Below are 13,336 nucleotides of genomic sequence, written 5' to 3'. Positions count from 1 at the left end.
GACTCGCCTTTCCAGGACTCGCCCAGGACGCCCGGGCACGCCCAGCCTCGCCTTTCCAGGGCTCGCTTCGGACGCCCGGGCATGCCCGCTCTCGCCTTTCCAGGACTCGCCCAGGACGCCCGGGCATGCCCGCTCTCGCCTTTCCAGGGCTCGCCCAGGACGCCCGGGCATGCCCGCTCTCACCTTTCCAGGGCTCGCCCAGGACGCCCGGGCATGCCCGCTCTCGCCTTTCCAGGGCTCGCCCAGGACGCCCGGGCACGCCCGGTCTCGCCTTTCCCGGGCAAACGCTCCGGCATGATGTGTATATATATTGCTGCCCGATAAACGGGCTTTACAGAGTGTGCCGGGTTCTGTACGAATAAACATGCTTTGAACTCAACCAAATGGCCTCGTTCTCTCGCCGTCCACGCCTCCTAAAATATAATATTTGCCTATAATTGGATAAAAATTTATTTAAAAGATAAAATAATTATGAACACCGAAAGTCCTTTTATTATTTTTTTCATTTTTTTTTTTTGGGTACAAGATCGAGGCTCGTGTAAGAACTAGCATTAATCACAAAAAGACAAACTGACACATAAAACATAAGATAAAGTGAGCGGGAGACAAGATGGGGATAGAGAGGGAAGCACACAAGTACAACATTTGAGAGCAGGGACATCGGGAGATCTGTGGGAGGGAGAGGGCTTGGGGGGAGGAGGCACGGGAAGGGTAGGGGAGGGGGGGAGGGGAAACACATGGACACTGCTCGGACTTCCAGTAAAGAAGTTGGTATTTCAAAAAAGTGTATCTGGGGTGAATTAGCGGGGGTAGAAAAGATCAAGGTTTTGGATGGGGGAAGACAAGAGATGGTGGTGCACAGCTCTTTTAAAGACCTGGAGGGAGGAGTGGGATTGAAGAGAGTAAGGGAGTTTGTTCCAGAAGCAGGAGAAAAGAGGAATGAAAGAGTGAAGGTGAATAGAGAGTCTTGATTTTGGCAGTTTAACCAGAAGAGGGTTGCTGGCAGATCTTGTGCGACCTGCAGGAATATTTGGGGGACAGAGCACAGACAGAGCTGGCGGAGCAAGGTCGGAGAGGAGTCGGTAGAAGACAGAAAGACCACCAACCTGCCTGCGGTGAGTAAGTGAAAGGCCCTCGGAGTTAGCTTCATAGCAGGAGATTCCAATGATTCTGAAAGCTTTGGTTTGAACAGCGTGAAGCCGAGCTAGGTGTGAGGAAGGATTTCTTGGCATAGTCTTATTCCTGATCTTCATCAATGAACTCTCTGAATCTCTGGAGAATCCTCTTTATCTATTTGCTGATGACTCCACCCTCTGCTGTGACATCACTCATCCTTCAGACAGGATGGCTGCAGCCTCTTCCCTCTCTTCAGACCTTGACAAAATCACAAGATGGTTAAACAATTGGAATATGTCTTTCAATCCTATTAATCCTATTCCTATTCCTCGGAATCCTATTCCTCGGCACACCTGAGCTCCTCACCACATACAAGGCTTTCATCCGCAGCTCAATGGAATACTGTTCTCCCCTATGGGCAGGTGCTCCTGCCTCACACCTAGCTCGGCTTCACGCTGTTGAAACCAAAGCTTTCAGAATTATTGGAATCTCCCGCGATGAAGCTATCTCTGAGGGCCTTTCACTCACTCACCGCAGGCAGGTAGGTGGTCTTTCTGTCTTCTACCGACTCCTCTCCAGCCTTGCACCCCCAGCTCTCTCTGTGCTCTGTCCCCCAAATATTCCTACAGGTCGCACAAGATCTGCCAGCAACCCTCTGATGGTTAAACTGCCGAAATCTCGGCTCTCTGCTCACCTTCACTCTTTCATTCCTCTTTTCTCCCGCCTCTGGAACAAACTCCCTCACTCCCTTCAATCCCACTCCTCCCTCCAGGTCTTTAAAACAGCTGTTCACCACCATCTCTTATCTTCCCCCATCCAAAACCTTGATCTTTTCTACCCCCGCTAATTCACCCCAGATCCACCTTGTTTGAAATTCCAACTTCTTTCCTGGAAGTCCTGGCAGTGTCCATATGTTTTATACCTCTCCCACCCCCCCCCTCCTTCCCATGCCCCCCCCCCCCCCCCGCAAAGCCCTCGCCCTCTCTCAGATCTCTCGATGTCTCCATGTCTCTCGGTCCCTGCTCTCAAATGTTGTGTTTGTGTCCTTCCCCCTCTCGCCCCATCTTGTCTACCGCTCCCGATGTTATATGTTTTATGTGTCGGTTTGTCTTTCTGTGTGATTAATGTTCGCTCTTTCACGAGCCTCGATCTTGTATACAAAAAACAAAAACAAAAAAAATCCTGAAAAATCTTACACTCTTACTATTTCTCTCCATAAGCACCGTCTGGCAAAGCCTCCGATCTACTGTACTTTCTTAACAAACCTCTGGAGGAAGTTCAATCATTCAAACTCCTGGTTCTCACTATATCAGCTATGATCATTTTTGGGAAAACTACATTTCAAAATTGGTTTCCAAAGCCAGCCACCGACTGGGCATCCTCTGTTTTACAATGTCCTGCTTTGGCACACCTGAACTCATATGCAACTACAACACCTTCATCCAGAGCTTGATGGAGTACTGCTCTCCCCTCTAGCCTGGCTCCCCTGCCTCACACCTCGCCATGGAAACCAGGGCCTTCAATATTATTGAAATCTCCGGTGATGAAGCCGAGTCTATGGATCCACCACTATGCCATCGCAGACAGGTCGATGGTCTCTGTCTTTTAGCAACTCCTTTCTGGTCTTGCACCCTCTGCTCTTTCCATGCTCTCGCCCGCAGGGTTTCTGCAGGGCACACATGATCCACTATCAATCCCCTTCTTGTGAAACTCCCTTAATCCAGGATCGATGCTCACTGCCACTCATTCGTTCCTCTTTTCTCCCGCCAATGGAACCAACTTCCACATTCTCTTCAATCTCATTCTTCCCTCCAGATCTTCAAAACAGCTATTCTCACCACTATCTCAGATGAGATCATCCCAATCCAAAACAATTATTTTTGCAACCCTCGTTAACCCCCATCCCAAACCTCCCAACTTCCAAATTTCCAGTTTTCCCTCCTGAGAGTTTTCTTCTGTATCCATATTGTCCACCCTATGCATCCTCTCCTGCCCTCCCATTTCCTCCCCACACCCATTGTTTGTCCAAGTCTGCCTCTATCTTGGCATATAACTCTGTTGTTGTTTCCCCCTCTCTCAACTGTTCTTTTTGTTCTGATCCTTTCAGTGTATTAGTACTAGCTCTTCCATGAGCCTCAACTATGTATACAAAAAAAAATATTATAATAACAGCATTTGCATCAGAGCTGGACAAAGACCCGGTATGGTTAAACGCTGTTTTATAGGCTTTACTAGCAAAAATACCTCCAGATCTTCAAGCAGCTGTTCACCACCATCTCAAGTGGTCCGGTCCCCCATCCAAAACCAAGATCTTTTCTACACCTGTTAACCCACTCTCCACCCCTCCCAAAACTTTCCTTCCGTATCCATCTTGTTCATCTCTTGTTTTCTCCCCCCGGTACCACTCATCGTTACCTGCATCCCCCTGGTTGTCCGTCTCCGTCGACTTTCCCCCTCCACCCTGCAATTGGCATTTCCCCTGTCTCCTGCTGTTCCCTTTGTTACATTGTGTCCTGATCTGTTCTGTGTCCTAGCTCTTCCACCTTGCATTCAAAAAAAATCTTGGCTCTTTCTTGCTCAATAATTTGACCAGTTTTGGGGTAGGCCATATGCTTTTGTTGTATGGAACCCAAGCACAAAAACCGACATCAATAAGCTAGGGAGAATTCAACGCAACCGTCTCCATTTGTGCAAGGAAGAAAGAACTTCACCAAGTCCATAGCCGGACGTTGAGACTGGATTGGGCTGACTTGTTATTAATACTTGAAAGGAGACTTCAAAACACCTGCCTGTGTTTTCTTCTCACATTCTACCACAAATGTCTGTGGGCTACTCCCTCAAACTTTGGGAAAGGTGTCCACAACATCCATGCACAACAAGGTTTTTTAAACAAGAAATCCTGAGATCCATACTTATGAACTAAAGGGATAATAGCCGGCGAAGCCGGTGTTGTGAATGAACGCGTACGTATTATGTTGAAAAACCAGATTATGCTGGATCCTTTCATAATTCCAAGCTTTGACGCACCAAATCGCTCAATGGAGGCCGCCATCTTGCGGATGCGGAATTATGCATAACAAATTTTTTAAAAGTTCAATAGGAGTTTGTTTCACCCGTCTTTAATTGATTCACAATCTTATGCACCTCTAATTTGTAATTAAAATACTTTAAGACCAACCTCGGCCCGCACGGGCCTGGTTATCTTCACCGAAAATCGTCACCAAACACCGGAACCAATGAGATTCGAGCATTTGAAAAAATATTTCAAAAACCAAATCACTCAATGGAGGCCGCCATCTTCCGGATGCGGAAGTATGCATTAAAAAATTGCGAAAAAGTTCAATAGGAGTTTGTTTCACCCGTATTTGTTTGATTCACAATCTAATGCACCTCTAATTTGTAATTAAAATACTTTAAGACCAACCTCGTTCCCCAGGCCCACACGGGTACTGGTTATGTTATCTTCAACGAAAATCGTCACCAATTACCGGAACCAATGAGATTCGAGCATTTGAAAAAATATTTCAAAAAAGCTTTTTACCGTTTGAGGCTGAAAACGGCGTCAAATATTCTAAAATTGACGAAGAATTATTTTTTTGAAATCTCGCGGCCGTAGGGGATAGTTTTTCACGGCCGGAACTATCCGAAGTTGAGACGGAATTCACCGAATTAATCAAGAAGGAAATTTTATAACTTTTAATCTCATCCAGAATGCAAATGGTATCATTTTGAACTAGGTACGGTACCTACTACACCTACCTACTACCAACTACCTAACCTACTGATGCCATAGTGATGGGTAAAATAGTGGCAAGAGGCTTTGGCTTCGCCGGCTCATTGCGGCTTTGCAGCCGGGTACTAGTATACAAATACCAAGATAGCATTGTTTAAACAAGTTGCCCGCACGGGATTCGTAACGGGGTAGGGATGAAGCGGGCAAAAATACAAATGGCGTCTTCTGTCATTGAGCTGGCAAGCTGGGAGCAACAATTCACATTAATTTCCACATTGGATGAAATTTAAATGCTCGAATGGCGGCGAGGTTCTCCATTTGAAACTGTTTGTTTGATAAATGTAGCTTGTTGATGCCTAGGGTCCGTAACAACATTTGGATTGGTGTTAAAGACAGTGACCAATTGCACATTAATAAGATTGGAGGCCGACATGTTGATAAGCGGTTCCGAACACTCCGTTCCGTTGGAGTGCTTGCTTGAGCAAGCAAGCCGCTTGGTAAAGGAATATAGTACCTCGACTGACTTCAAGTCTATCCGAGGGACGGCACACTCAATGACGCAACGCCTCGACTGCGAAGCATCAATTCGACAGTTTATAGTCGTGTCGGGATTTCTATCGAAAACGAGACAATCAAATAATTCGAACTTTCAAGATACGTGCGCAACCTTTGCAGATTGCACCATCCCGTTCGCTTCGCTGACCTAACTATACCGCCATGGACACCACACTACGCGGGAAATGGTGAAGAAGGATTTAAGGATTAAAGGAGCAGGGACAAAGATAACATTGAAAACACAAATCGAACACACAATATAAAGTACGAAAAATTGTCGATATTTCCATCCCCTTCATTAAAAGCTTTGATTTTAGAGGAAAGAGTGATTTTATTAATCGACGCAATTCTCCATTTTTTTCTGATTATGCATTCTGTCATCGAAATGAATTTTCATCATTCTTTCAAATATTCCGATCTCATTGTAACTGAATTTTATTCATTTTCGTAACATAACAGTTTTTATTTGAGAAGGAAGAAGGAGAGAATGAGCAGCTCGGGTGTTTTTTAAAATTTATTTATATAGTTCATTCAAACACTCGGAGAGACGCCTTGGAAGCGAGGAATGGGGGAAAAGAGAAAGAAAATTTAAAATTAAAAGTACATCGTAGTAAACGGGTAAAAATAAGTGGAACGTGAGGCGGTGAGAAGAGAGTGAAGGAATTGAAGGAAGAGGAAGAAGAACACAAATCGAGCATCTTGGGTTCGAGGCATGGCGGAGAAAGAGTTTGAGAAGCAGGAGGATGCTGCGCACGTGCGAGAAGAGGAGGTGCAGGAGCACGTCGCGTGCTCGGGAGACGGAGTGGACGCGGAATCGGATGAAGGTGGTGACGTCGTTGTGGAGGAGGTGAAGCAGGTTTCAGGTCATCGCAAAGCGGCGTACACATTCTACAGGTAAAGGTTGCACAAGCTCCTCATCGGCTTTGTCAAATTGTGGACGGAATGCTCCATGTATTGTGGGAGTTTTTAAAATCTGCTTTATTTTCCATTTTTTTTGAGGGACCGAGAGGAGTGGAAGGATGTGGAACCAGTACCTCAGGACGAGGGGCCAAACCCCGTGGTGCAGATCGCTTACTCGGAAAAATGTGCGTACGCAGTACACTGAGCTTACACCTCCTCCCTTTGGTGCCGTCATGATTAGGGTCCGGACGTTTCCTTCATTGAATACTTGATTGATGTGTGACTGTTTGACTCTTGTGGGGTTCGTTATATAGTGTCAACCTTTTGGAGAACATGGACAGCAGATTCAATTTGGAGGAATTCTGAAATATAGAAGGTATTTTTTAAAAGGTTGAGATGTGAACAACTCTTACAGATAAAGGTTGAATGTAAGAAATGGGAGACAGTTCTGTAGAACTAGAATACCCCCACCACCCTCGGGTGGGATGAGGCCCTGCGCCCCTTTGTCCTTTTCACTGTAGAACATCCATATCGTGTGTATATATAAGCCCTGTGTATTTATTTTTGGTCACTGAGGAAGTGACCTCACGTTCACGGAAGTGATGTCGTGACTGCCTCCACCCCATTGGTTAGACAGCTCGCCCTACTCCGCCCACCAGTGTTGCCAACACCGGGCCTTCGGTGAACAATTGGGCTCCTTCAGACCTTTCTGCCATGCTTCATCAAAAATTCAGACTTTTTTGCCGTGCCACAGGAAAAAGCTGCCACGCCTCGTCAGAAATTCAGACTTGTCTGCCGTGCCACAGAAAAAGCTGCCGTGCCTCGTCAAAAATTCAGACTTGTCTGCCGTGCCACTGGAAAAAGCTGCCGTGCCTCGTCAGAAATTCAGACTTGTCTGCCGTGCCACAGAAAAGGCTGCCGTGCCTCGTCAGAAATTCAGACTTGTCTGCCATGCCACAGGAAAAAGCTGCCGCACCTCGTCAAAAATTCAGACTTGTCTGCCGTGCCACAGAAAAGGCTGCCGCGCCTCATCAAAAATTCAGACTTGTCTGCCGTGCCACAAAAAGCTGCCGCACCTCGTCAAAAATTCAGACTTGTCTGCCGTGCCACAGAAAAGGCTGCCGCGCCTCGTCAAAAATTCAGACGTCTGCCGTGCCACAAAAAGCTGCCGCGCCTCGTCAAAAATTTAGATTTGTCTGCTGTGCCACAGAAAAGGCTGCCGCGCCTCTTCAAAGATTGGGCTAATTGGCTTTCTATCAAGGTGCGGCACTCTTTTCAACTTCCCTGAATCTTATCACTGCCAATCCTCCTCTCTGCTGTCTACCTTACCTCCATTATTATTACCTTGCCACACAATTTACCTTTCTTTATTGCTCTCTACCTATCTGCTGTATACATTCCTCACCACTTACTCATCAACTGCGCAATATCAGGTGGTAGGCACCGTACTCTCTCCTATTTTTAAGGTGGCTTCGACAGCAATGGAGTTAGATGGTGGGGATTAAGACAGTAAGTGGGGGAAGAGCGAAGAGGCATAATGGTACAAACATAATAAATAGATGGCCTTTTCATGCTACCACAAGACATTTTGCTTTTGCTGTTAGGGAAATGCAATCACATTAGAAACCAAAGTTGCTTGGAGAAGAATGGTCAAATATGCCAGTTTGACAGTCTTTTAACAAAATTATCTTTGAATAATCCCCTGGAGAATCTGAACACCAACTCACTGAAGAAACCCTGAGGTATACTAATCGGTCCATTGGTAAGCGGTGTATAATAATCTATCGGCACCGCTTTTGCAATTCCATGTGAATCGAGTTTGAAAGTCTTTATATCCTAAAAATAATAGGCTTAAGCTATGATTCAGTCGTTTCCTTTTGGTCTCCAATCATTCTATTTTCTTATCGGGGTGTTCAAAATTGCACCAAAAAGCATCCATTCTCACAATTCGTGATTAGTAGATCATTTTATTTGTAAAGCAATCCTCAGACCGCAATAAATCCGCACTATCCGGGTGTTTTCATACATCACACGCACACATTGCTGTCGAAGCTATACGCCTGGTGTTGGCTTGGTTTAGCGGTTAGGGTGTCGGCTTGGGATCTGAGGATCCTGAGTTAGAATCCCGGTCGATCGCTGGATTAATGCCGGGGGGGTTGACTCAGCCTGTCATTCTTCCGAGGTCAGCAAATTGAGTACCAGCTTGCTGGGATGAATGATCCCGGTGTTTGCCCCGGTTTAGAATAGGTACACCGTATCCCTGCGCATCGCATCGTAAGAGGCGACTAAGGGTTGGTGTCAAGAAGGGCATCCGGCCATAAAAACATTGCCTCAAAAAGGGAACCATGAGGTCATGGAGCCCGCAGGGCTAACCCCTGCTCTAGCGGGGAAAAAATGGCCTTAAAACGATCATTCATTCATTTTATATACACGCACACACAAAATGATCTTCTCAGTGATAGGCCAGAAGAGTCCTTTGGCCGGAAGAAGGTGGAAGTGATAGGCCGGAAGAAGAAGCATGTGAATTTACCTTTTATAATATTGTGGCATGTATAGATTTCGAAGGATTGCGATTTACAGCTAGAATCGAAAGAATAATTGATAAGGCCCCATAAAAAAATTTATTAGCTTATCACCCACGCGCGCATCACTTTTGGTAGAATTCCGGAGTTTGTTTTTTTTGATCGTCTTTTCGGTCTTTCTTTGCTCGAAAAGCGGACGATTCCTTCCAATAACGACGAACGATTCCTTTCGCGTTCCAGAAGTCATCGGATCGATAGTTTTTACTTTATGCGCATGCACAGTTACCACAATGTTATGTATTTTTGACCTTGACCGTCAACGCGCCAGCAAACCAGGTGATATTTGGCTTTGGCAAAAAAAAACAAAAAAAAAAAAAACGCCCTCCCTCATCACTTCTCCATCCTGGATAGGGTGATAAGATAGTAATATTTTTATGGGGCCTAATACAAGAACAGAAAAATAGAGGACCCTAGCCCTATTTATAATTTGAATATTTTTTTTATCTGTCGAATAACCCTGGTTTCGGATTTTTAACAATTAAAAAAAATGGGCACCTTTTGGTCCATTGCTGCACCTTGGTGCAGACTCTGCTGTGCCTTGGCAAAATGTTAGTTGGCAACACTTGATCATGAGCCACCATTTTGTGAAGCATTATCGGCTTCAGAGTCAGATAAAGCATGGCTTGTGATTATATAAATGTTTTATTTGCCATTTGAAGTTCGTCATTTTTGACGGGCTTTCGCCGTAGAGTAACAATAACTGTTCAATGCTATAATATTATGCAATGCTCTCGTCTACCCTGAGTATATGGGAACTGCCACCATTGCTGATCAAAGCAGTCATAGTGAAATGGTAGTGCCCAATAGAATTGCATGGGCTGTGGATCACAGGTGTATCGTCGTGAGTGTTTGTTGTGAAAGAGGGTTTTAAGTGAGGTCACATTCACTGAAGACTGTCTGCACATTTTGTTGATGTGTCTCTTGTGCAGATTTCAATATGACAGGGAATTGAAAACGGTCGTGGATCATCGAGTGATCTTGAGCGATCTTGAGCTTGCTCATGCCTGACCAACTGCTGCCACTCCAATAAACATTGAATGAGTTAAAAAGAATTTTGGAGATTTGTTGAATTACAACTGAAATTGCAGAAGAAATATGAAATAGAGTTGGCAGTGTGAAAACCTTCATTCAATAATTCTCACCCGAAACTGACTTGGTTAATTCACATATTGGTGCAGGGTTTGTATATATATACTACTGTGTTCAAAAAGTATCCGACATTTATTTTTCGTGCATAAAAAAAAAGAAGCTAGGGAGGCGTTGATTGGTGCACGTATGTAGGCGATCCTAATGCGCACGCGTGAATTTTTTCCCACCTGCAAAAGCTGTCATTCGATGGCAGACCGCCGATGAGTGAGGACATGTAAGTGAGCGCCGTCGGATTTTCGTTTTTGACAAAATGACGGAAAAACTTGAACAACGCTACTGCATCAAATTTTGTGTAAAGCTTGGCGATTCCCAAGTGGAAACGATCCGCAAGATTCAACACCGTTCATTCCATTATGAAGGAGGATTTGGGCTTCAGGAGAATCTCAGCGAAGTTCGTACCAAAGCTGCTAACGATTGAGCAGAAGCAACTCCGTTTGGAGATCGCACAGGACATGCTGGAGACTGTGAACAGCGATCCCAGCTTCCTCAACACAGTGATCACTGGCGATGAGTCCTGGGTTTATGGGTACGACCCAGAAACCAAGTTGCAGTCATCACAATGGAAGCATCCAACATCCCCGAGGCCAAAAAAAGCAAGGCAGGTCCGCAGCAATGTCAGTCATGCTGACCGTCTTCTTCGACTCCAGAGAAGACATCATGCGGAATGCGACGGACCAGCTGCGCGCCATCCCAAAAGAGGCGTTCCAGCGCTGCTTCCGACAGTGGCAGAACCGTTGGGAGAAGTGTGTGGCAGCCCAAGGGGACTACTTTGAACGAGATTATTATAAAAAATTTTTATCTGGATGCGAGTATCTTTTATGAACAAAGGTCGGATACTTTTTGAACACACTACTTGTATATATATATATATATATATATATATATATATATATATATATATATATATATATATATATATATACGTATATATATACGTATATATATATTTATATATATATTTATATATATATATATTATTTATTTATATATATATATATTATTTATTTATATATATATATATTATTTATTTATATATATTATTTATTTATATATATATATATGTTATTTATTTATATATATATATATATGTTATTTATTTATATATATATATATATGTTATTTATTTATATATATATATATATATGTTATTTATTTATATATATATATGTTATTTATTTATATATATATATTATTTATTTATATATATATATTATTTATTTATATATATATATTATTTATTTATATATATATATTATTTATTTATACAGACTTGGCATTTAATATGGAATATATATTTTTTCTTGACTTGGGTTTACTTTCTTAACTCAGTATATCAATCTGGTGAGTTTCTTTTACACTTTGGTGATTTATTTGTTAAAAGAACCATGTCACTGATTGTCTGTCGCAGCAAGAAGTCAACAACAGGATTATATCACAGGTGGCATGGCAAAATGTACGGACAGGTGCATTTGATGATTGGCTTCACAGTCGGGTATACAAGGGTTGTTGCATTCTGTATTAGTGGAAAACAACTGCTGCACGTCTCCAAAAGTTATTGCCGTTTCCTCTGGAGATGGTCCGTCAACTCGACAATGCTGTTTGTCATGGAGTGGTGGCTTTACGAAATTACGGCATGAAACAGCGAGCTATTGCTCGGCAGTATGGCATCACTCAAGGTCAGGTGTCAAAGATCCTGAAACGAAATGCTCAGAGGGGTGTCCCTACTCCAATACCGAGGCCAGGACGTCCTCGCAGAACCACAAGGAGGGATGATCGCCAGTTGCACCGGTTAGTCCGCAATGGCCGTACCAAGTCAGCTAATCGGCTTAGGGCTGAGTGGCAACAACTGACAAATGTGCCTGTATCCAGAAGGCTAGTCAACCAACGACTGGTTCCAGCAGGCTATCGTGCCAGGCGTCCCCTGAGAAAGCCACGCCTGACCAGACAACACCGCCAGTGCCGATTGCAGTGGGCCAGAGAGCACCGTCAATGGCAGCCAGGACACTGGAATCACGTGATCTTCAGTGACGAGTCTAGATTTCTGGTCTATCGTCAAGATGGCCGCGTCCGAGTGCGCAGACAAGTGCATGAAGCCTAGAACAAAGATTGTATAGTGCCAAGAGTCCAAGCTGGAGATGGTGGGGTGACCGTTTGGGCTGCTTTTCATGCAGGGGGCAAAACTGACCTGGTTGTTCTGAATGGAAACCTGAACCAGTTCAAGTACAGGGCCATTCTGGAAGAAACATTGCTTCCATTTGCTCGTGCAGCCTTTCGAGGAAACTTTGTCTTCCAAGATGACAATGCACGGCCTCATCGTGCTCGCATGATCCAACACTTTCTTGCTGACCGTGGTGTAGAGCATATGGAGTGGCCTGCCATGTCCCCGGATATGAATCCGATAGAGAACTTGTGGGCAGAATTATCGCGTCAAATCGACAACTTGGACCAGCAGCCGACCTCTGTGCGTGAATTGCAGCAGGCTATTGTCACTGCATGGCAAGCGATTCCTGTCCAAACCTTGGCAAATCTCGTGAACAGCATGCCTCAACGTGTACGTGCTCTCCTGAATGCTCGTGGGGGTTACACGAAGTACTGAACTGTAATTTTACTGTCCGTAATCCCAGTCGTAATTTAACTTTTGTTTTTGTTTAAAAAATTTTTGGTGAATGTGCAAAATAAAGACATACTTCTGGAAAACGTACAGAAGTTTAACACAGTACTGTCTGTGAATTGAGTTCGATATCAGTTTACATCACTTTCAAGGATCAATTTATTTGTTTCGAAATGTCAAATGTGGTTTTTGTTTCTTTTAAAGGTCACATTAACAAAATCTAGAATAATTTCAACATAATTCCAATGAACTTTTGGTTCTAAGACATCTTGAAAAGTACGTTCACCCCCACAAAAAAAATATTCCATATTAAATGCCAAGTCTGTATATATATATTATTTATTTATATATATATATTATTTATTTATATATATATATTATTTATTTATATATATATATTATTTATTTATATATATATATATTATTTATATATATATATATATTATTTATATATATATATATACACACACACAGACTTGGCATTTAATATGGAATATATTTTTCTTCTTGACATGGGTTTACTTTCTTAACTCAGCATATCAATCTGGTGAGTTTCTTTTACACTTTGGTGATTTATTTGTTAAAAGAACCATGTCACTGATTGTCTGTCGCAACAAGAAGTCAACAACAGGATTATATCACAGGTGGCGTGGCAAAATGTATGGACAGGTGCATTTGATGATTGGCTTC

General features: G+C 43.4%; 1 protein-coding gene and 1 long non-coding RNA gene across 2 annotated transcripts in view; both read left to right on the top strand.

Annotated features, from left to right (window-relative positions):
- Positions 1 to 13,336, top strand: part of LOC144891281 (uncharacterized) — a 426,767-nt gene that overhangs the window by 199,551 nt on the left and 213,880 nt on the right. The window lies entirely within an intron of this gene.
- The window catches only part of FNTA (farnesyltransferase, CAAX box, subunit alpha), a 49,593-nt gene continuing 42,111 nt past the window's right edge, over positions 5,855 to 13,336 (top strand). The window contains exons 1-2 of the mRNA XM_068111163.2: positions 5,855 to 6,298; positions 6,404 to 6,489. Coding sequence (XP_067967264.2) covers positions 6,117 to 6,298; positions 6,404 to 6,489 — 268 coding nt within the window. The 5' untranslated portion in view covers positions 5,855 to 6,116. The remainder of the gene's footprint in view (positions 6,299 to 6,403; positions 6,490 to 13,336) is intronic.

Source organism: Myxine glutinosa, chromosome 3 (assembly GCF_964187855.1).
Source record: "Myxine glutinosa chromosome 3, kmMyxGlut1.1, whole genome shotgun sequence".
NCBI classification, from domain to species: domain Eukaryota; kingdom Metazoa; phylum Chordata; class Myxini; order Myxiniformes; family Myxinidae; genus Myxine; species Myxine glutinosa.
This window is presented reverse-complemented; position numbering and strand designations above follow the sequence as displayed.